General features: G+C 46.4%; 1 protein-coding gene across 1 annotated transcript in view; it reads right to left on the reverse strand.

Moving 5' to 3' along the window:
* Positions 1-10,414, reverse strand: part of ZNF212 (zinc finger protein 212) — a 16,490-nt gene extending 6,076 nt beyond the window's left edge. Inside the window, exon 1 of the mRNA XM_017862406.1 lies at positions 10,023-10,414. Within this exon, the coding sequence (XP_017717895.1) occupies positions 10,023-10,046 (24 nt within the window). The 5' untranslated portion in view covers positions 10,047-10,414. The remainder of the gene's footprint in view (positions 1-10,022) is intronic.
* Positions 10,415-19,452: the final 9,038 nt, after the last annotated feature.

Genomic DNA, 19,452 nt, shown 5'->3' on the forward strand with positions numbered 1-19,452 from the left:
AAAAAAAAAGAAATCCCGTCTCTACTAAAAATACAAAACAATTAGCCGGGAGTTGTGGCGGGCACCTGTAGCCCCAGCTACTCAGGAGACTGAAGCAGGAGAATGGCATGAGCCCGGGAGGCAGAGTTTGCAGTGCACGGAGATCACGCCACTGCACTCCAGCCTGGATGATAGAGCGAGACCCCGTCAAAAAAAAAAAAAAAAAAGCATGTCTTTTATTGATACTAAAAATTATATGTAGATATTGCATTAATAATGTTGAGAAATGCTGAAGAATAGAAAGAAAATATTACACAAAATATTCTCACACAGAAATAAGCTGTTAGGGCTGGCCGCAGTGGCTCACAACTGTAATCCCAACACTTTGGGAGGCCAAGGCAGCTGAATCACTTTAGCTCAGGAGTTTGACACCAGCCTGGCCAACAAGGCAAACCCTGTCTCTAAGAAAAAGTTCAAAAAATTAGCCGGGTATGGGCCAGGAGCAGGCCGGGCGCGGTGGCTCACGCCTGTAATCCCAGCACTTTGGGAGGCCGAGGCAGGCAGATCACAAGGTCAGGAGATCAAGATCATCCCGGCTAACAAGGTGAAACCCTGTCTCTACTAAAAATACAAAAAATTAGCCGGGCGTGGTGGCGGGAGCCTATAGTCCCAGCTACTCGGGAGGCTGAGGCATGAGAATGGCATGAACCCAGGAGGCAGAACTTGCAGCTTGCAGTGAGCTGACATCATGCCACTGCACTCCAGCCTGGGCAACAGAGCAAGACTTCGTCTCAAAAAAAAAAAAAAATTAGCCAGGCATGGTGATGCATGCCTATAGTCCCAGGTACTTGGGGCACTGAGGTGGGAGGATGGCTTGAGCCCAGGAGGTTGAGGCTACAGTGAGCCAAGATCGTGCCACTGCACTCGAGCCTGAGTAACAGAGTGAGACCCTGTCTCAAAACAGGAAGGAAAGAAGGGAGGGAGAGAGAAAGGGAGGGAAGGAAGCTGTTTGAATTTTGGTGTATTTCCTGTAGGCTTTTTTCATCTTTTATTTTTTTCAACAAAAGTGAAATTACAGTGTGCACGTTTTGTTACCTATGTTTTACGCTTAGCATATTCTCTGAGACTCCTGTATCGGTGTTCATTTTAAACCTATTTTTATTTAACGTTTTGAACTATATGATAAAAGATGTCATTTACATCTTATCTTGCCTCCACATCCCTGCCAGACTTCACAGTTGATCATGTCACCCCTGTTTGAAAACTTTCAATGGCTCCCCACAATAAAGACAAAATTCCTTAGCAGGGCCTACGAGATCTAATCCATTCATCTTTGCACTCTAGCAGCTAGGATGGTGAATAAATCCTTAAAAAATATTTACTGAAATGATGTGACTAAGTCTACTGACATTTTCTTTATAATTTTCACTTTAATGAGCTGTCTCTGACAGTAGGAAAATTGCTGTCGTAGAAGCTAAAATTACTGAAATCAACATTCGGGAAGTCTTCCCCAAGCTGTCCCCCTACTGTCTCCCTGCACGTTCGCTTCAGTCCTAACTCCCTCTGCAAACTTCATGTTCTTTCATGGCACACACACTATTCATGGCTGCTTTTCAAACCACAGTGAGGCCACCAAGACCAAGACACTGAGAGGAAATATCTTGGAAAGAACTGCTGGGGCCAGGGGTCGTGGTCCGGAGAACACGGGACAAATGGAAACTGACTGGTGCAGAACTGAACATTTAAGTTTGGCCATGACCTACTCTAGTTACTCAAGTCAGTTAATTCATCATGGAACACATGAGACAAAAGCTTAAATACATCCTCCCACAAAAGATTAAAAGAAAAGTTCAATGTAAAAACAAATACAAGTGAAACAAAACAAAATATTAAACTAGATATATACATGCCATCATGTTTGTTTTGCTTCTACTTTAAGTCTGTGAGTCTCCTCTTTCTGTGGCCCAGCATTCTGCGCTTAGTAGCATGTTTTCCAGACAGGAACATAGGTGAGAATCTGTGCAAAGGAATACGCCCCCCTCCCCTTCCATAGTAAGAGGTTGAAAAGAATGATTAAACTAAGTTTCTTCTTGTCTTCTGTTTTGAATTATCTAACATGATGGGAACAATTCACATGTTCACGAACCAGTGAATAGATGAAAAAATTGTGATCCATCCAATGTCATGGGTTGAACTGTGTCTCCTCAAAATAATACAGTAAAGCCCTAATCCTCAGCACCTCAGGATGTGATCTTACTTGGAAATAAGGTATTTCCAAGGGTAATCAGGTTAAAATGAGGTCATTAGGATGGGCCTTAATCCAATGACTGATGTCCTTAAAACAGAGGACCTTTAGACACAGAGAGACACACACACAGGGAGAAGATGTCTACTATGGTTTGTCCTCACCAAAACCCATGCTGAAATTTTATTCCCAGTGAGGCAGTGTTGGGAGGTGAAGTCTCGTGGGAGGTGTTTGGATCATGAGGGCATATCCCTCATAAATAAATTAATGCGCTCCCACAGGGGTGAGTTGTCATTGGCAGGAATGGATTAGTTCCTACTAGAGTGAGTTGTTAAACAGTCTGACTTCTTCGGTCTCTCCCTTGCCTCCGTCACCATGTGATCTCTACACACATCTGCTGCCCTTCCACTTTCTGCCACGAGTTTAAGCAGCTTGAAGCCCAGCTGCCCAGTCTTGAACTTTCCAGCCACCAGAATTATGAGCCAACTAAACCTCTTTTCTTCATGAATTACCTAACTTCATGTATTCTGTTACACCAATACATAATGGGCCATGTCAAGATTAAGGCAGAGACTGAAGTTATGCTGCCACAAACCAAGAAAACACATGGTACCACCAGAAGCCAGGAGAGAAACACAAACCTCATAAGGAACCAACCCTGCAAACATCTTGATTTCAGACTCATAACCTCCAGAACTGTGAGACAATACATTTCTGTTATTTAAGCTTCCCAGTTTGTTATACCAGCCCTAGGAAACAAATACACTATATAAGACACTTCATTATATACCATATTAGATATTTAGTGTATTTTTCCTATATAGCTTAGTAGACTACTAAGCCTGCTAACTTAGTAGTAGACTACCACTTCGACTACTAAGTCTACTACTATGTAATAAAAAGGAACCAAAATCACTGACATGTGTAACAACATGCTAAGTGATGGGAATCAGACACAGGTCAGGCATGGTGGCTCATACCTACAATCCCAACACTTTGGGAGGCTAAGGTGGTTCACTTGAGCCCAGGAGTTCGAGATCAGCCTGGGCAACAAAGCGAGACCCCCCCCTCCACAAATTTTTTAAAATGACTAGGCGTGGTGGCATGTGCCTGTACTCCCAGCTACTTGGGAGGCTGAGGATGGGAGGATCACTTGAGCCCTGGAGTTCAAGGTTGTAGTGAACCATGATTGCACTACTGCACTGCAACCTGAGTGGCAGAGTGAGACCACCTAAAAAAAAAAAAAAAAAAAAAAAAAAAAGAAGGGCCGGGCACCGTGGCTCACACCTATAATCCCAACACTTTGAGAGGCCAAAGTGGCCGGATCACCTGAGGTTGGAAGTTTGAGACCAGCCTGACCAACATGGAGAAACCCTATGTCTACTAAAAATACAAAATGACCCAGGCAGGGTGGCGCATGCCTATAATCCCAGCTACTCGGGAGGCTGAGGCAGGAGAGTCACTTGAACCTGGGAGGTGGAGGTTACGGTGAGTCGAGATCGCACCTTTGCACTCCAGCCTGGGCAACAAGAGCAAAACTCCAAAAAAAAAAAAAAAGAATTCAGACACAAAAGGCTACATTTGTTTCATTTACATGTTTGGAAAAAAGCAAACTATAAGGACAGAAATCAGATCAGTGGTTGCCAAGGGCTAAGGATTGTAGCCTATTAGAATGTCAAAGCAGGAGAATATTATATGAATATTTCCATCATCCAAGAACGTTCTCTCATATCCCTTTATAATCAGTCTTTTTTTTTTTTTTTTTTTTTTGAGATGGAGTCTCGCTGTCACCCAGGCTGGAGAGCAGTGGCGCTATCTCGGCTCACTGCAAGCTCCGCCTCCCGGGTTCATGCCACTATCCTGCCTCAGCCTCCTGAGTAGCTGGGACTACAGGTGCCCGCCACCACGCCTGGCTAATTTTCTGTATTTTTAGTAGAGATGCAGTTTCACCGTGTTAGCCAGGATGGTCTCGATCTGCTGACCTCGTGATCTGCCCAACTCAGCCTCTCAAAGTGCTGGGATTACAGGCGTGAGCCACTGCACCCGGCCAATGAATTTCAATTCATAAACACAGTATGCAAATCCTTTTTTTTTTTTTTCCTGAGATGCAGTCTCTCGCTCTGTCACCCAGGCTGCAGGCTGGAGTGCAGTGGCATGATCTCAGCTTACTGCAACCTCCGTCTCAGGTTCAAGTGATTCTCCTGCCTCAGCCTTCCAAGTAGCTGGGATTACAGGTGTGTACCACCACACCTGGTTAATTTTTCTGTATTTTTAGTAGAGACAGGGTTTCACCATGTTGCCCAGGCTAGTCTCGAGCTCCGCCTCAGCCTCCCAAAGTGGTAGGATTATAGGAATGGGCCACCATGCCCAGTCTTTTGAGACTCCATTTTTAATATCTTTCAATGTTTTAACATATTCCCTAGGTATCTATTCCAATCATCAACTCCTGTATGAAAAATAATCCCCATACTTAGTGGCTTAAGACATCATCATCTACTTTACACGTGAATCTGCAACTAAAGGAGGTTGGCACATGGATGTTTGTCTCTGCTCCACTCTCTGTCTGGTGGGGCAAATCACAGGCAGCCAGGTGCTAGAATCGCTTGAGAAATCCTAAGCCACATGAAGAGGGTGCATGAAGTGTTCTGTTCCACAGCCTCACCTGCTATCTCAGTCTACACACCAGCATCAACCAACATACATGGAATGCACACATTTTCATTCCCAATAGGTTTTTATTTTTGCCTCCTCTCTTTTGTTTTGTCTCTACACTTTGATATTATATACTGATAGATATATGGATAAAAAATTAATCATTTCTGGCCAGGCACAGTGGCTCACACCTGTAATTCCAGCCTCTTGGGAGGCCGAGGTGGGCAGATCACGGTCAGGAGATGGAGACCATCCTGGCTAACATGGTGAAACCCCATCTCTACTAAAAATACAAAAAAATTAGCCAGGCGTGGTGGTGGGCGCCTGTAGTCCCAGCTACTTGGGAGGCTGAGGCAGGAGAATGGCGTGAACCCGGGAGGTGGAGCTTGCAGTGAGCTGAGATCACACCACTGCACTCCAGCCTGGGAAATAGAGTGAGGCTCTGTCTCAGAAAAAAGGTAAAAATAATCATTTCTGTACCTGTGCTTCCAATATAATAGCCACTAGTCACACGTGGCTGGTTAAAATTAAATAAAATTAGCCGGACACAGTGCCTCATGACTGTAACTCCAACCCTTTGGGAAGCCAAAACAGCCAGATGACTTGAGGTCAGGAGTTCGAGACCAGCCTGGCCAATATGATGAAACCCTGTCTCTACTAAAAATATAAAAATTAGCCGAGTGTGGTGGCGCATAACTGTAATCCCAGCTACTTGGGAGGCTGAGGCAGAAGAATCACTTGAACCCGGGAGGCAGAGGTTGCCGTGAGCCGAGATCGTGCCACTCTACTCCTGCCTGGGTGAGAGTGAGAGTCTGTATCAAAAAAAAATAAATTAAATTAATAAATAAAATTTAAAACTCAGTTCCTCCATCATACTAGTTAACATTTCAAGTGCTCAAAAGCCACATGTGACTAGTGGCTACTGTATTAAACAGTGCAGAACAGAACATTTCTATCATCTTGGAAAGTTCTACTGGATGCACTACACCTTTATAATTCTTTTCTATTTGATAAAATACTAAGGTTGTATTAAAATCTCCTATTATAACAGTGAATCTTTCTTGCGGTTCTGTCAATTTTGTTTTATATATTTTTAGGCTATGTAATTAGGTGCATACAGGTTTAGAAATTTTGCATCTAGCTGGTAAATTGAGTCTTTTACCATTACAAAAGTAGTAGTAGCCTTCTATCTCTAGAGATACTAAATATATTTAAGTCAACTTTTTTTTTTTTTTTTTTTTTTTTTGAGACAGAGTTTCGCTCTTGTTGCCCAGGCTGGAGTGCAATGGCAAGATCTCGGCTCACCGCAACCTCTGCCTCCCGGGTTCAAGCGATTCTCCCGCTTCAGCCTCCCGAGGAGCTGGGATTACAGGCACCCACCACCATGCCCGGCTAATTTTATGTATTTTTAGTAGAGATGGGATTTCACTGTGTTAACCAGGATGGTCTCAATCTCCTGATCTCATGATCCACCCACCTCGGCCTCCCAAACTGCTGGGATTACAGGTGTGAGCCATCGTGCACGGCCAGTTGTATCTCTTTTAAACCATCTAGTTGGATTTTTCCCCCATCCTGACAATCTATGCCTTTTAACTTGAACATTTCATTCATTTACATTTATTGTAATTGTTCATTAGTTTTTATTTATTTTTATCTTTTTTGTGCTATTTATCCCATCTTTCTTCTCTATTTTCTTGTCTTCTTTTAATTTTTTCTTATTCTATTATCCCTCTTTCTAATCTGTAAATTATACAACCAATTTCTAGTTGTTTAGCAAGTATCCTAGAAATTATGGGAAATATACATAGAAGGCCCTTTAACAAAGCCCTTTAAACAGTTTAATTCTGATCATCTCTTCCTCATATTTACAACAATGCCATCATGTATTTTAATTGTTTTTAACACAACAAGAAATTGTTACTGTTTCATTAAGTCACTATTTGTTTAGATTTAACCATTTCCATGCATCATCACATCTTCTTACATTTTCTGACTTTCTATTTGGGATAATTTTCATTTTACCTGAGGTACGTATTTTAGAATTTCCTTTACTAAGAGTGTACTGGTAGCAAATTGTCATTTTTAATTTGTCTGAAAATGTCTTCATTATATCTTTGTTTCTGAAACATATTTTTGCTGCATATAAAACTATGGGATTATAGTTACTTTCTTTCAGCCTACTGACAACATCATTTTACTGTTGTCTGGCTTCCGTGGTTGCTGTTGAGAAGCTGGCCCCCATTAGTTTTGCTGTACTTCATTTCAAGGTAGTCTTTTTTTTTTTTTTTTTGGTTGCTTTTAAGAAATCCCTCTGCCTTAGGCTGGGTGCAGTGGCTCATGCCTGTAATCCCAGCACTTTGGGAGGCTGAGGCAGGTGGATCACCTGAAGTCAGGAGTTCAGAGACCAGCCTGGCCAACATGGTGAAACCCCATCTCTATAAAAATACAAAATTAGCCAGGCATGGTGACGCCTGCCGTAATCCTAGCTACTCTGGAGGCTGAGGCAGGAAAATCGCTTAGAACCTGGGAGGCAGAGGTTTCAGGGAGCTGAGATTGCTCCATTGCACGCCAGCCAGAGCAAGAGAGCAAGACTCTCTCAAAAAAAAAAAAAGAAAGAAAAAGAAAAAAAGAAAAGAAACGAAACTACGGCCGGGCATGGTGGCTCACGCCTGTAACCTCAGTGCCAAGGTTTAACAATTTTCTTTGCAATCACCTGAAGGGCAGACCTTACTTTCGGTTCACCCTTACACAGAATGTTGCCCTTTGAAGTCTGTTCATGGGACTGGGTTAGGGAGCTTCTTAGACTTTCCATCTTAGGCTCTGAGATTTGTGTTCCATTTTGCAGGTCCCTTGAATCATAAACACCAAAGATGATTGTTCAGCCAATGCCCTCAAAGTTGGCTTCCGAACTCTTACCACTTTCGATTTCCCTCTTTCGCTTAAGTTTTGGGGCTCCAAGTATTCTTTACTAAAATACATTTCAAATGCATTTATGTGCAGGGTTTCCCAGCATTTTTAGTTGTTTCATCAGGGCACCTATAATTGGTCTGTCAAACGAGAGACACAGAATCCTCACCTGAAGAGATGTCTGAGAAGAGAAACAGGCTCAAGAACAATTTGAATAAGTTCTACAACGACAAATTCATGTTATTTAAGTCATAGTTTCGGATTATGGTGGATTTTTTTTTTTTTTTTTTTGAGACGGAGTCTCCCTCTGTCGCCCAGGCTGGAATGCAGTGGCACGATCTCTGCTCACTGCAAGCTCCCCTCCCCCGGTTCACGCCATTCTCGTGCCTCAGCCTCCCGAGTAACTGGGACTACAGGCGCCCGCCACCACACCCGGCTAATTTTTTGTGTTTTTAGTGGAGACGGGGTTTCACCGTGTGAGCCAGGATGGTCTGGATCTCCTGACCTCGTGATCCACCCGCCTCGGCCTCCCAAAGTGCTGGGATTACAGGCGTGAGCCACTGTGCCCGGCCTTTTTTTTTTTTTGAGACGGAGTCTCACTCTGTCACCCAGGTTGCAGTGCAGTAGCACGATCTCAGCTCACTGCAACCTCCACGCCTCCCGGGTTCAAGCGATTCTTCTGCCTCAGCCTCCCAAGTAGCTGGGTCCACTGGCACACACCACCACACCCGGCTAATTTTTGTATTTTTAGTACAGACAGGGTTTCACCCTATTGGCCAGGCCGGTCTTGAACTCCTGACCTCTTGATCCTCCCGCCTCGGCCTCCCGAAGTGCTGGGATGACAGGCGTGAGCCACTGTGCCTGGCCTGTGGTTTCTTTAAGGCTTCTTCCTAACAAGGTCGACTGATGACATGTAAGTAACTGTGGAGTGACCTGGCAGAAAGAACTGTGGCAGAGTCCTCTTGCCGGATTCAAACACTAACTAGATCTTGTGGAAAAGCCAAGTCTTTGACTGGCTCAGCCTAGCTTACAGAAGTCAGATGAGGTTAATAACGTAAACATTTGTGTCTTGTCTTCCCAATTCAACTGTTAACTTCCTTGAAAGCAAATACTGTGTTCTCTAAGTCTTCCAATCCCTCCCTTCTTAGTTCTTAACGCACTTTCTACAAGAATCAAATATAGTGCACCCTGCTCATGATCAAATTTTCCCACAGAATCTCCTTAGCCCTCCATTCTCACAAAGATCTAACATGATTCTCAAAGTGTTTCTGGACCAAGGAACACTTCATTAAAAATCAATTCAATTCCAGCTGCCCTTTCCGTTGCAAACCCTCCGGTGTTGTTAAATTAACCACTACTCTGGAATAGTATGAGAATGTCGGAGCTGGAAGGAACCTTAGAGCCTTAGAGATTATCTAGCAACTACTCCTACACTCTCGATTTACAGTTAAGAAAACGAAAGAGACCCAGAGAGGCGAACACAGTTGCCTAAAATCACCCAAATGGATAGCTGAGAGCTGAGTTACGGCTGAACTCGTTTCGTGACTCCACACAAATAGGATTTTCCTCACACCAAGCTCCGTATCTTGACATTCCCAGAATGGCGATGGTCGATGGGGGTCGATGGGGGCGAGGGGGGGCGGTGAAGGAGAGAGTTTGGACAACTCTACAGCTCTACAAACAAAATGCAAAATGCAGCAACTACACTGTAGATAACACCTGTTCCCAAGGAGAAGCAGCCCAGGCTGACTTCAACCTGTGGCTGCAACCCCAAGACAGAAATCTGCAGCACGGGAGAAACGGACAACACACAGGACCAAGCAGGAGGTGGTCGCAGACAGGAAAGTCCTGGGGTCTCCAGGGCAGCGGGAGAGCTCACTCGTAGCGACGGAGACCGTTTCCATCCTGCGTCACCGCTCCAACCTGGAAATGGGCTCTTTTGGCACGAAAGCGAAAATGTGTGGGCAGGGTCACACATCCACCAACCTAAAACAAGCTTCGGAGAAGTTTCTAGGCAAGGGCGCACGGCGCCGAGGCTCCGACCCCGCTGCAGAAGGAAGGGGAGGGAAAAAAGGGCAGAGCACTGGGGTCGCGAGGAGGAGGGTTCCCGTTCACCCGCGCCAGTTGCAGCCCCGGGAAACCAAGACCCCGGCGGCGTCCAAACCGCGAAGCCCCGCCCCGGGCAGGGGACTCCGCCATCCCCAACGCGCCCTCGAGCCAGCGCGCCGGGGCCTCTTACCCGAGCAGGCGCCGACTCCGCCATGGCTCCAGTCGCCCCTCAACACCTGGACCAAGCCTCAGAGCCCCCGGCTGCGTTCCTGTCTGCACAGAGCCCCGGAGCCTGCGGGAAACCGCCGCCGCCGCCGCCGCCGTGTTGATGCCAGGTGCATTCTGGGAGCGTCGACCTCCCCGGCGTAAGACAGGCTCCAGCCGCTCTTCCTCACTGCGCAGGCTTTCCATAGTGCTCCCGTGCGGCGGGAGGGAGAACGCCGCTTGGCACTCTCGGCCAGAGTGTGGGCACCAGGAGGGCTCAGTTACTCAAAAGTCAAGACCGGGTTCCGCGTTTCAGGCAAAGCCACGGGACCCTGCTGTCTTCTGTATGTCCAGCTCTCTGCTAAATGCTTTGAGGGATTCAAAAATGTGTAAAAGTCAGACTTCTTGCTGAGGAAAGAACATGTAACGTTGTTGGAGAAAAGAAATATGGTTCAGAAAGGCAAGTGATTTTATTCCAAAAGTTCACCTGTTATTTGGCTTTTTAGAAACTGGGAACAGTTTCCACAGCAACAGTCTCTCTACTATAGAGAGTAGAAATGTCTCTCTACTATATCCTCCATTTGTTGTAGATAGAAGTAGTCATATTTGTAAATATGGAGTGTGGAGGCAGGCCCAGGCCAGCCCTCTGTAGCCTGTTAATTATGGTAATCATGTGCCTTGGAAAGTCCAAGACAACCCTGATTTCAAATATTTTCAGTCCTCATGCTACATGTAAGACGATGTGTTCGGAATTTTTGTTGGAAGGCACAGCCATATTACCATTTCATCGCCATGTACGTTATCGCCAATACCAGCAACACTACTGCAACCATACCTGCCTCATTTATACCATTGTCTCTCCGGAGACAAGCAATGAACTTCCACCTCACGTGATAGGCATGAAGTTGTTTCCTCTGAGAACGAAACTTTTTTTTGAGATGGAGTTTCGCTCTTGTTGCCCAGGTTGGAGTGCAATGGCACAATCTCGGCTCACTGCAACCTCCACCTCCCAAGTTCAAGCAATTCTTCTGCCTCAGCTTCCTGAGTAGCTGGGATTGCAGGCATGTGCCACCACGCCTAGCTAATTTTGTATTTTTAGTAGAGACAGGGTTTCTCCATGTTGGCCAGGCTGGTCTCGAACTCCCGACCTCAGGTGATCCGCCCACCTCAGCCTCCCAAAGCACTGGGATTACAGGTGTGAGCCACCACACCCAGCGGAGAATGAAACTTTTAAGATCATGACTGGCTCCTTCCTCACATGCAGGGTTCAGTTCAGATTCTACATCCTCAGAGAGACATCCCCAGACCCCCCTTTCTCCAGCCCCACACCATCCTCCATCTCAATACTCAGTCTCATTTCCCTGCTGGAAATTTTTCATACTATTTATCACCATCTGAAGTAATCTCATTTTTTCACTCGTTTACATATTAATTATCTATATCTCTTCCACTGAAATGTCTCTCTACTATATCCTCCATTTGTTGTAGATAGAAGTAGTCATATTTGTAAATGATTGAATGATGAATCAGAGTGGAAGGATATGAAACGTCATCTCAAACACAGGCATTATTTCCAGGGCAACTAGATCGACAGGCACTTCATTGGATCATTAATAAATCTAGAGAAAGCATGGGCCAGGCTGCAGAAACCAATCAGTCAGGGAGATTCTGTCCAGAGGGTCTGACCTGATCTCTCAGACCAACAAACTCTTGGTGTCAGATACAGAAAAAAAAAAATGTGTCATGAGTGAGGTGGCTTATGCCTGTAATCCCAGCATTTTGGGAGGCCGAGGTAGGAGGATCACTGGAGTTTGAGACCAACCTGAGCAACATAGGCAGACCCTGTCTCTACAAAATTAAAATTAAAATTAAAATGAGCCAGGAGTAGTGGTACACACCTGCAGTCTCAGCTACTCAAGAGGCTGAGGTGGAAGGATCGTTTGAACCCAGTAGTTCGAGGCTGCAGTGAGCCATGATTGCACCACCGCACTCCAGCGTAGGCAACAGACCAAGACCTTGTCTTTAAAAATAAAATAAAAATGTTGTCCTCCACAGGCACAATATCAGGACATAGGATGCTGAGGTCATTAAACAGTTCACTCGTAGAACTCATTCCCTCTACTCTGTTTCTATACTCACGAGGCAACCTTCTGACAATGCATGTTGCCAGGTAGCTTCTGGGAGGCAACATGCAGGTGAGGCTAATGCCTATGTCCACACTGTGGCTTATACGTCAGTCTCTTGAAAATGAGCATGATTCAGCATCCCAGACTCTGAGCCTGCAAGTCTGGAAAAAGGTTCAGTTCAAATTTCCAGCCTGCAAAGGAGGCAGCACCAGGCACCAGGGTTGCAATGCCCTGGGCTGGTGGAGATAGTGTGGCGCCTGCAGTCCCCTGGGCTGGTGAAGACAGTGGGGTAGAGCAATTTGCTAAGTGGGGCTGGGGAGTGAGACCGTCTGGGTCCCTAGCCCAGCACTGCCACTATATAAGGGTTCTCTAGAGAGACTAATAGGATAGATATATATATATATAAAATATTTTATAAAGGGGAGTTTATTAAGTATTAACTCACATGCTCACAAGGCTCCACAATAGACCGTCTGGAAGCTGAGGAGCAAGGAGAGCCAGTCCGAGTCCCAAAACTGAAGAACCTGGGGTCTGATGTTTGTTGATGTTTGAGGGCGGGAAGGGTCCAGCACCGGAGAAGGATGTAGGCTGGGAGGCTAGGCCAGTCTAGTCTTTTTACATTTTTCTGCCTACTTTATATTCTAGCTGTGCTGCCAGCTGATTAGATGGTGCCCACCCAGATTAAGGATGGGTCTGCCTTTCCCAGCCCACGGACTCAAATGTTAATCTCCTTTGGCAACACCCTCACAGACACCCAGGATCAATGCTTTGCATCTTTCAATACGATCAAGTTGATTCAGTATTCACCATCACAGCCACTTACTAGATATGAACTTTGGTCAGGTCTTTAACTTCTTAGTACTTGTTTCCTCATTATTATTGGTGAATAAAAAACAATACTTAGGGCCAGGAGCGGTGGCTCACGCCTGTAATCCTAGCACTTTGGGAGGCCGAGGCGGGTGGATCACGAGATCAGGAGATCAAGACCATCCCGGCTAACACAGTGAAACCCCGTCTCTACTAAAAATATAAAAAACTAGCCGGGTGAGGTGGCGGGCGCCTGTAGTCCCAGCTACTCAGGAGGCTGAGGCAGGAGAATGGCGTAAACCCGGGAGGCGGAGCTTGCAGTGAGCCGAGATCAAGCCACCGCACTCCAGCCTGGGCGACAGAGTGAGACTCTGTCTCAAAAAACAAAAAAAGAAAAAACAAAAAAAAAGAAAACAGTACTTAGCTCACAGAGTTGTGTGAATTAAATGAGTGAATTCGAGTCAAGTACTTAGAACAGTACCTGGCACAGAGGAAGAGATCGAGAAGTACTCATGATCGTTATTGTTGTTTAGTCCCAGATCCTTCATTTACTAAGTGCTGCGGCTTGTGCTCACTCTGCCCTAGTATCCTTGTCTTCTGCTGAGAATGTGAACACCTCATCCTAAGGCTGTTGATGGAACAACAACCTTGTTATGTAAAGTGCTTATGTAGTCAAGTGCCCGGCATACAGCAAGCACTTCATAACAGGCAATTTCTTCTCTCTGCTTTACTTTTGCAAGGCCCAAGCCTTGTATTGCAATGAATTCAGAAGGATAAATGTGGCTTTGTTGTGTCTCTTAGAAGCTACCCGTTTGTTTTTTCCCACTGACATTCAAATCTTGACATATGCTGTTTTAAAAAACTTTTTTGTTTTTGAGACGGAATCTTGCTCTCTCGCCGAGGCTAGAGTGTAGTGCCGCAATCTCGACTCACTGCAACCTCCGCCTCCCAGGTCCAAGCAATTCTCTTGCCTCAGCCTCCCAAGTAGCCAGGATTACAGGTGTGTGCCACCACGCCAAGCTAATTTTTGTATTTTTAGTAGAGAAGGGGTTTCATCATGTTGGCCAGGCTGGTCTCGAACTCCTGACCTCAAGTGATCCGCCCACGTTGGCCTCCCAAAGTGCTGGGATTACAGGTGTGAGCCACTGCGCCCAGTCCGTTTTTAAAAACCGTGTGTGTGTGTGTGTGTGTGTGTGTGTGTGTGTGTGTGTGTGTGTGTTTTGAAAGTCTCGCTCTGTTACCCAGGCTGGAGTGCAGTGGCACAATCTCAGCTCACTGCAAGCTCTGCCTCCTGGGTTCACGCCATTCTCCTGCCTCAGACTCTTGAGTAGCTGGGACTACAGGCACCTGCCACCACGCCCAGCTAAGTTTTTTTGTTTTGGTTTGTATTTTAGTAGAGATAGGGTTTCACCGTGTTAGCCCGGATGGTCTTGATCTCCTGACCTCATGATCCACCTGCCTCAGCCTCCCAAAGTGCTGGGATTACAGGTGTGAGCCACCGCGCCCTGCTTAAAAAACTTTTAAATGAAGTTCACAGTTATTCCCATTAGTGGCAGTGGTACCTCAAGAATCAAGAAAACAGACATTTAGTACTTGTAGCTTATCATCTCTACATTTGTGGAATATGAATACAACATGCAGAGCTGAAAATTACCTTAGACATCATCTCACCCCAGACCCTCATTTTTAGTGAAAGAAAAAAGTATTATTTGAACAAATAACATACATTGTTAAAATAATGTTTTAATAATATTTATCTTGGCCAGCTGCAGTGGCTCATGCCTGTCATCCCAGCACTTTGGGAGGCTGAGGTGGGAGGATTGCTTGAAGCCAGGAGTTGGAGACCAGCCTGGGCAACATAATGGGACCCTATCTCTACAAAAAATTTAAAAAAAAATAGCTAGGCATGGTGGCACGTGCCTGCAGTCCCAGCTACTCTGGAGGCTGAGGTAAGCGCATCACTTGAGCCCAGGAGGTCGAGGTTGCAGTCAGTTGTGATCACGTCACTGCATTCCAGCCTGAGTGACAGAATGAGGTTCTGTTTCACAAAAAAAAAAAAAATTATCTTATCCTTTAAATTTGTATCATGTGTATGATTTATAGCATACATATTAGCCTATATAAATACATATATGTATGCCTGTTTTTTTCTCAAAAAAGTTTATAATCCATGGCCTCATTCCACTCATTAAGACTCTTTCTGGGCCGGGCATGGTGACTCATGCCTGTAATCCCAGCACTTTGGGAGGCCGAGGGGGGCGGATCACGAGGTCAGGAGATCAAGACCATCCTGGCTAACACGGTGAAACTCCATCTCTACTAAAAATACAAAAAACTAGCCGGGCGAGGTGGCGGGCGCCTGTAGTCCCAGCTACTAGGGAGGCAAAGGCAGGAGAATGGTGTGAACCCGGGAGGCGGAGCTTGCAGTGAGCCAAGATCGGGCCACTGCACCTCCAGCCTGGGCAACAAAGCAAGACTCCGTCTCAAAAAAAATAAAAAGGCTCTTTCTGTCCCACTGCCATTACTATCCTGCAAGTCCCTACATGGCATGAACCATGTTTTTTGTTTTTTGTTTTTTGTTTTTTGTTTTTTTGAGACTGAGTCTTGCTGTGTTGCCTGGGCTGGAATGCAGTGGTGCAATCTCGGCTCACGGCAACCTCTGCCTCCAGGGTTCAAGCAATTCTCCTGTCTCAGCCTCCCGAGTAGCTGGGGTTACAGGCGTGCCCCACCACACCTGGCTAATTTTTGTATTTTTAGTAGAGACAGGGTTTCACCATGTGGGCCAGGCTGGTCACGAACTCCTGACCTCAAGTGGTCCAACCGCCTCAGCCTCCCAGAGTGCTGGGATTACAGGCGTGAGCCACCGCCCCGGCCGCACCACGTCTTTTGTATTCCTTCCCTCACACTAATAATCCTATCGAGAGCACGCCCTGCTAGACTGCAGGTCAGTGAGAATCCTGGAACAAACACGCCTTGGCTCAAGATGCCTCCCCTGCTGTTTATGTGTCCGTGGTGCGCACCCACGAACTTCTTCAGCCCAGCACGTCTCCTTTCTTCCTTGAGCACCACACCTCCTGCACTTTGGGAAATGCGCCTCCCTAGGTCCTACCCATGTAATTCAAATGTGTGTTGCCATCTTCTTGCATAGCAACTCCAGCCTGGTCTCAGTAACTGCTTGAAGGGTGAGCACTTGACTCAAGCCAGCCCAATCATAGCGCCCTGTGGGCCCAGTCATAGCACAGTCATTAAGCCAGGGTGGGATGTGTCTTGAGCTGGACCAATCCAAGCTTTCCCCTGGGATCTTTCTAACTGAGTTGAGGGAAAAAGCTAATTTCCTCTCTGGTGAATTATAACTATATGAGTCAGGAATAATCTTGTCCTCCATTTTTTTCTTTATAAATTTTTTTGAGACAGAGTCTCACTCCATTACTCAGGTTGGAGTGCGGTAGCGCGATCTCGGCTCACTGCAACCTCTGTCTCCTGGTTTCAAGTGATTCTTGTGCCTCAGCCTGCCAAGTAGCTGGGATTACAGGCATGCGCCACCATGCCCGGCTAATTTTTGTATTTTTAGTAGAGATGGGGTTTCACCATGTTAGCTACGCTGGTCTCAAATTCCTGACCTCAAGTGATCCACCTACCTTAGCCTCCCAAAGTGCTGGGATTATAGGCATGAGCCACCGCGCCCAGCCATCCTCCATTTTTTTAGAGTAAGTTGGTTTGAAAGAATGATCCCAATACAATGAAAGGAGCAGAAATGACAGACACATTTTTGTCAGTATCCAATACTGGTTCTTCATCAGTTCCTTTGAGTCTGTGAATGATTCCAGGTTCCTTCCAGAATATTCCCTTTTCTTCCTGGTTGGTCTGTCAGTTTCTGTTGATTGCAACCAGAAGCACACTGACTAGTGAAGGAATGGTGGCTCTCTATATACCCAAACCGAATGGAAAGTCCCAGGGGGCAAGGAGTGCCTCCCATCCTGTCTTTGTGTCTTTCTCAGCCGCACAGTTTCTTGGACTTGGAGATACTTCTAAAAGCTCTGTGGGAAGTCAGGGAAGGGTGTGGCCTAGAGTGGTGAAGAGTCTTCAGGGACAAAGTGGAACCAGAGCTGGGGCTTGAGAGACCAGGACTTGGACACAGCTCCCCTGGCCCAGGACCCCTGGAGAACAAAACTGGGAAAAAACAGGGCATGGCTTGGAAGTGGTCAAGAGACAAGCCTGTAATATCAGCACCTTGGGAGGCTGACATAGGAGGATCCCTTGAGCCCAGGAGTTTGAGGCCAGTCTGGGCAACATAGGGAGACCTCCTCTCTATGTAAAATTTAAAAATGTGCCAGGCATGGTGGCACACACCTGTGGTCCCAGTTACTTGGGAGGCTGAGGTGGGAGGCTTGCTTGGGCCTGGAAGGTCGAGGCTGCAGTGAGCTATGATTGCAGCACTGCAGACCTCCAGCCTGGGTGACAGAGCAAAACCCTATAGATACATAGATAGTAGGTAGGTAGGTAGATAGATAGCTAGATAGATAGATACGTAGAGCAAAACCCTATAGAGAAAGAGAAAGAAAAAGAAAAGAAAGAAAGAAAGAAAAAAGAAAGAAAGAAAGACAAAATGAAGGAAAAAGAAGCAAAGAAAAGAGAAAGAGAGAGGAAGGAAGGGAGGGAGGGAGGGAGGGAGGGAGGAGGGAGAGAGGGAAGGAGGGAGGAAGGGCTGAGCACAGCCGGGCAAGTTTGGGTAGCAGGCAATAGAGCAGAGAGAGCGTCCACTGACAGGCTAAATGTCTGTATTGCTATCATGGGGCAGTGTAAAGAAAGAAATGCTCCTTTAAAAACTAAAGGCAGTCACCGGGCACGGTGGCTCACGCCTATAATCCCAGCACTTTGGGAGGTCGAGGCAGGTGGATCACGAGGTCAGGAGATCAAGACCATCCTGGCTAACATGGTGAAACCCTGTCTCTACTAAAAATACCAAAAAAAAAAAAAAAAAAAAAATATTACGGGGGGGGGGGGGGGCGCCCAAAGCCCCAGCTACCCGGGGGGCTGAGGCAGGAGAATGCCATGAACCCAGGAGGCAGAGCTTGCAGTGAGCTGAGATCGCGCCACTGCACTCCAGCCTGGGTGACAGAGCAAGACTCCGTCTCAAAAGTAAATAAATAAATAAAACTAAAGGCGGTCAATAGGGACCTGGTGAAATAAATTAGGTTCAGTCAATGAAAACTACAAAGCTGGCAGCTGGACGCGGTGGCTCACGCCTGTAATCCCAGCACTTTGGGAAGCCAAGGCAGGCTGATTGCTTGAGGTCAGGAGTTCGAGACCAGCCTGGCCAACATGGTGAAACCCCATCTCTACTAAAAATACAAAAATTAGCTGGGCATGGTGGCGGGTGCCTGTAATCCCAGCTACTTGAGAGACTGAGACAGGAGAATCGCTTGAACCTGAGAGGCAGAGGTTGCAGTGAGCTGAGATTGTGCCATTGCACTCCAGCCTGGGTGATAAGGCGAGAAAAAAAATAAAAATAAAATAGGGTGGCAGCCAGGTGCAGTGGCTCACGCTTGTAATCCCAGCACTTTGGGATGCCGAGGCAGGCTGATTGCTTGAGCTCAGGAGTTCGAGACCAGCCTGGCCAACATGGTGAAACCCCATCTTTACTAAAAATACAAAAAACTAGCTGGGTGTGATGGCGGGCACCTGTAATCTCAGCTACTCGGGAGGCTGAGGCAGGAGAATCACTTGGACCCAGGAGATGGAGGTTACAGTGAGCTGAGATTGCATCATTGGACTTCAGCCTGGGCAACAGCAAAACTCCGTCTCGAATATATATATATGTGTGTATACATAGACATACACACATACACACACATATGTATGTGTATATATATACATGTATGTATGTGTGTGTCTATATACACACACACACACACACACATATATATATATATACAAAAATTAGCCAGGCGTGGTGGCATGCTCCTGTAGTCCCAGCTACTTGGGAGGCTGAGGCAGGAGAATTGCTTGAACCTGGGCGACATAGGTTGCAGTGAGCTGAGATCATACCACTCCACTCCAGCCTGGGCGACAGAGCGAAACTCCATCTCAAAAGAAAAAAGAGAACCACTTCTCATCCCCAAATCCTTGAAGTGTGGGGCAGGGGCACTGGCTTTGACACTATATGTAGGATGGGGTCTGAAGCAGCCATTTTTCACTTAAAGAATATTGACACCATTGGAATGAAAAGTGTGGGGAAGGCCGGGCGCGGTGGCTCAAGCCTGTAATCCCAGCACTTTGGGAGGCCGAGACGGGCGGATCACGAGGTCAGGAGATCAAGACCATCCTGGCTAACCCGGTGAAACCCCGTCTCTACTAAAAATACAAAAAACTAGCCGGGCGAGGTGGCGGGCGCCTGTAGTCCCAGCTACTCCGGAGGCTGAGGCAGGAGAATGGCGTGAACCCGGGAGGCGGAGCTTGCAGTGAGCTGAGATCCGGCCACTG

Source organism: Rhinopithecus bieti, unplaced genomic scaffold (genome assembly GCF_001698545.2).
Source record: "Rhinopithecus bieti isolate Rb0 unplaced genomic scaffold, ASM169854v2 scaffold_64120, whole genome shotgun sequence".
Lineage (NCBI taxonomy): Eukaryota > Metazoa > Chordata > Mammalia > Primates > Cercopithecidae > Rhinopithecus > Rhinopithecus bieti.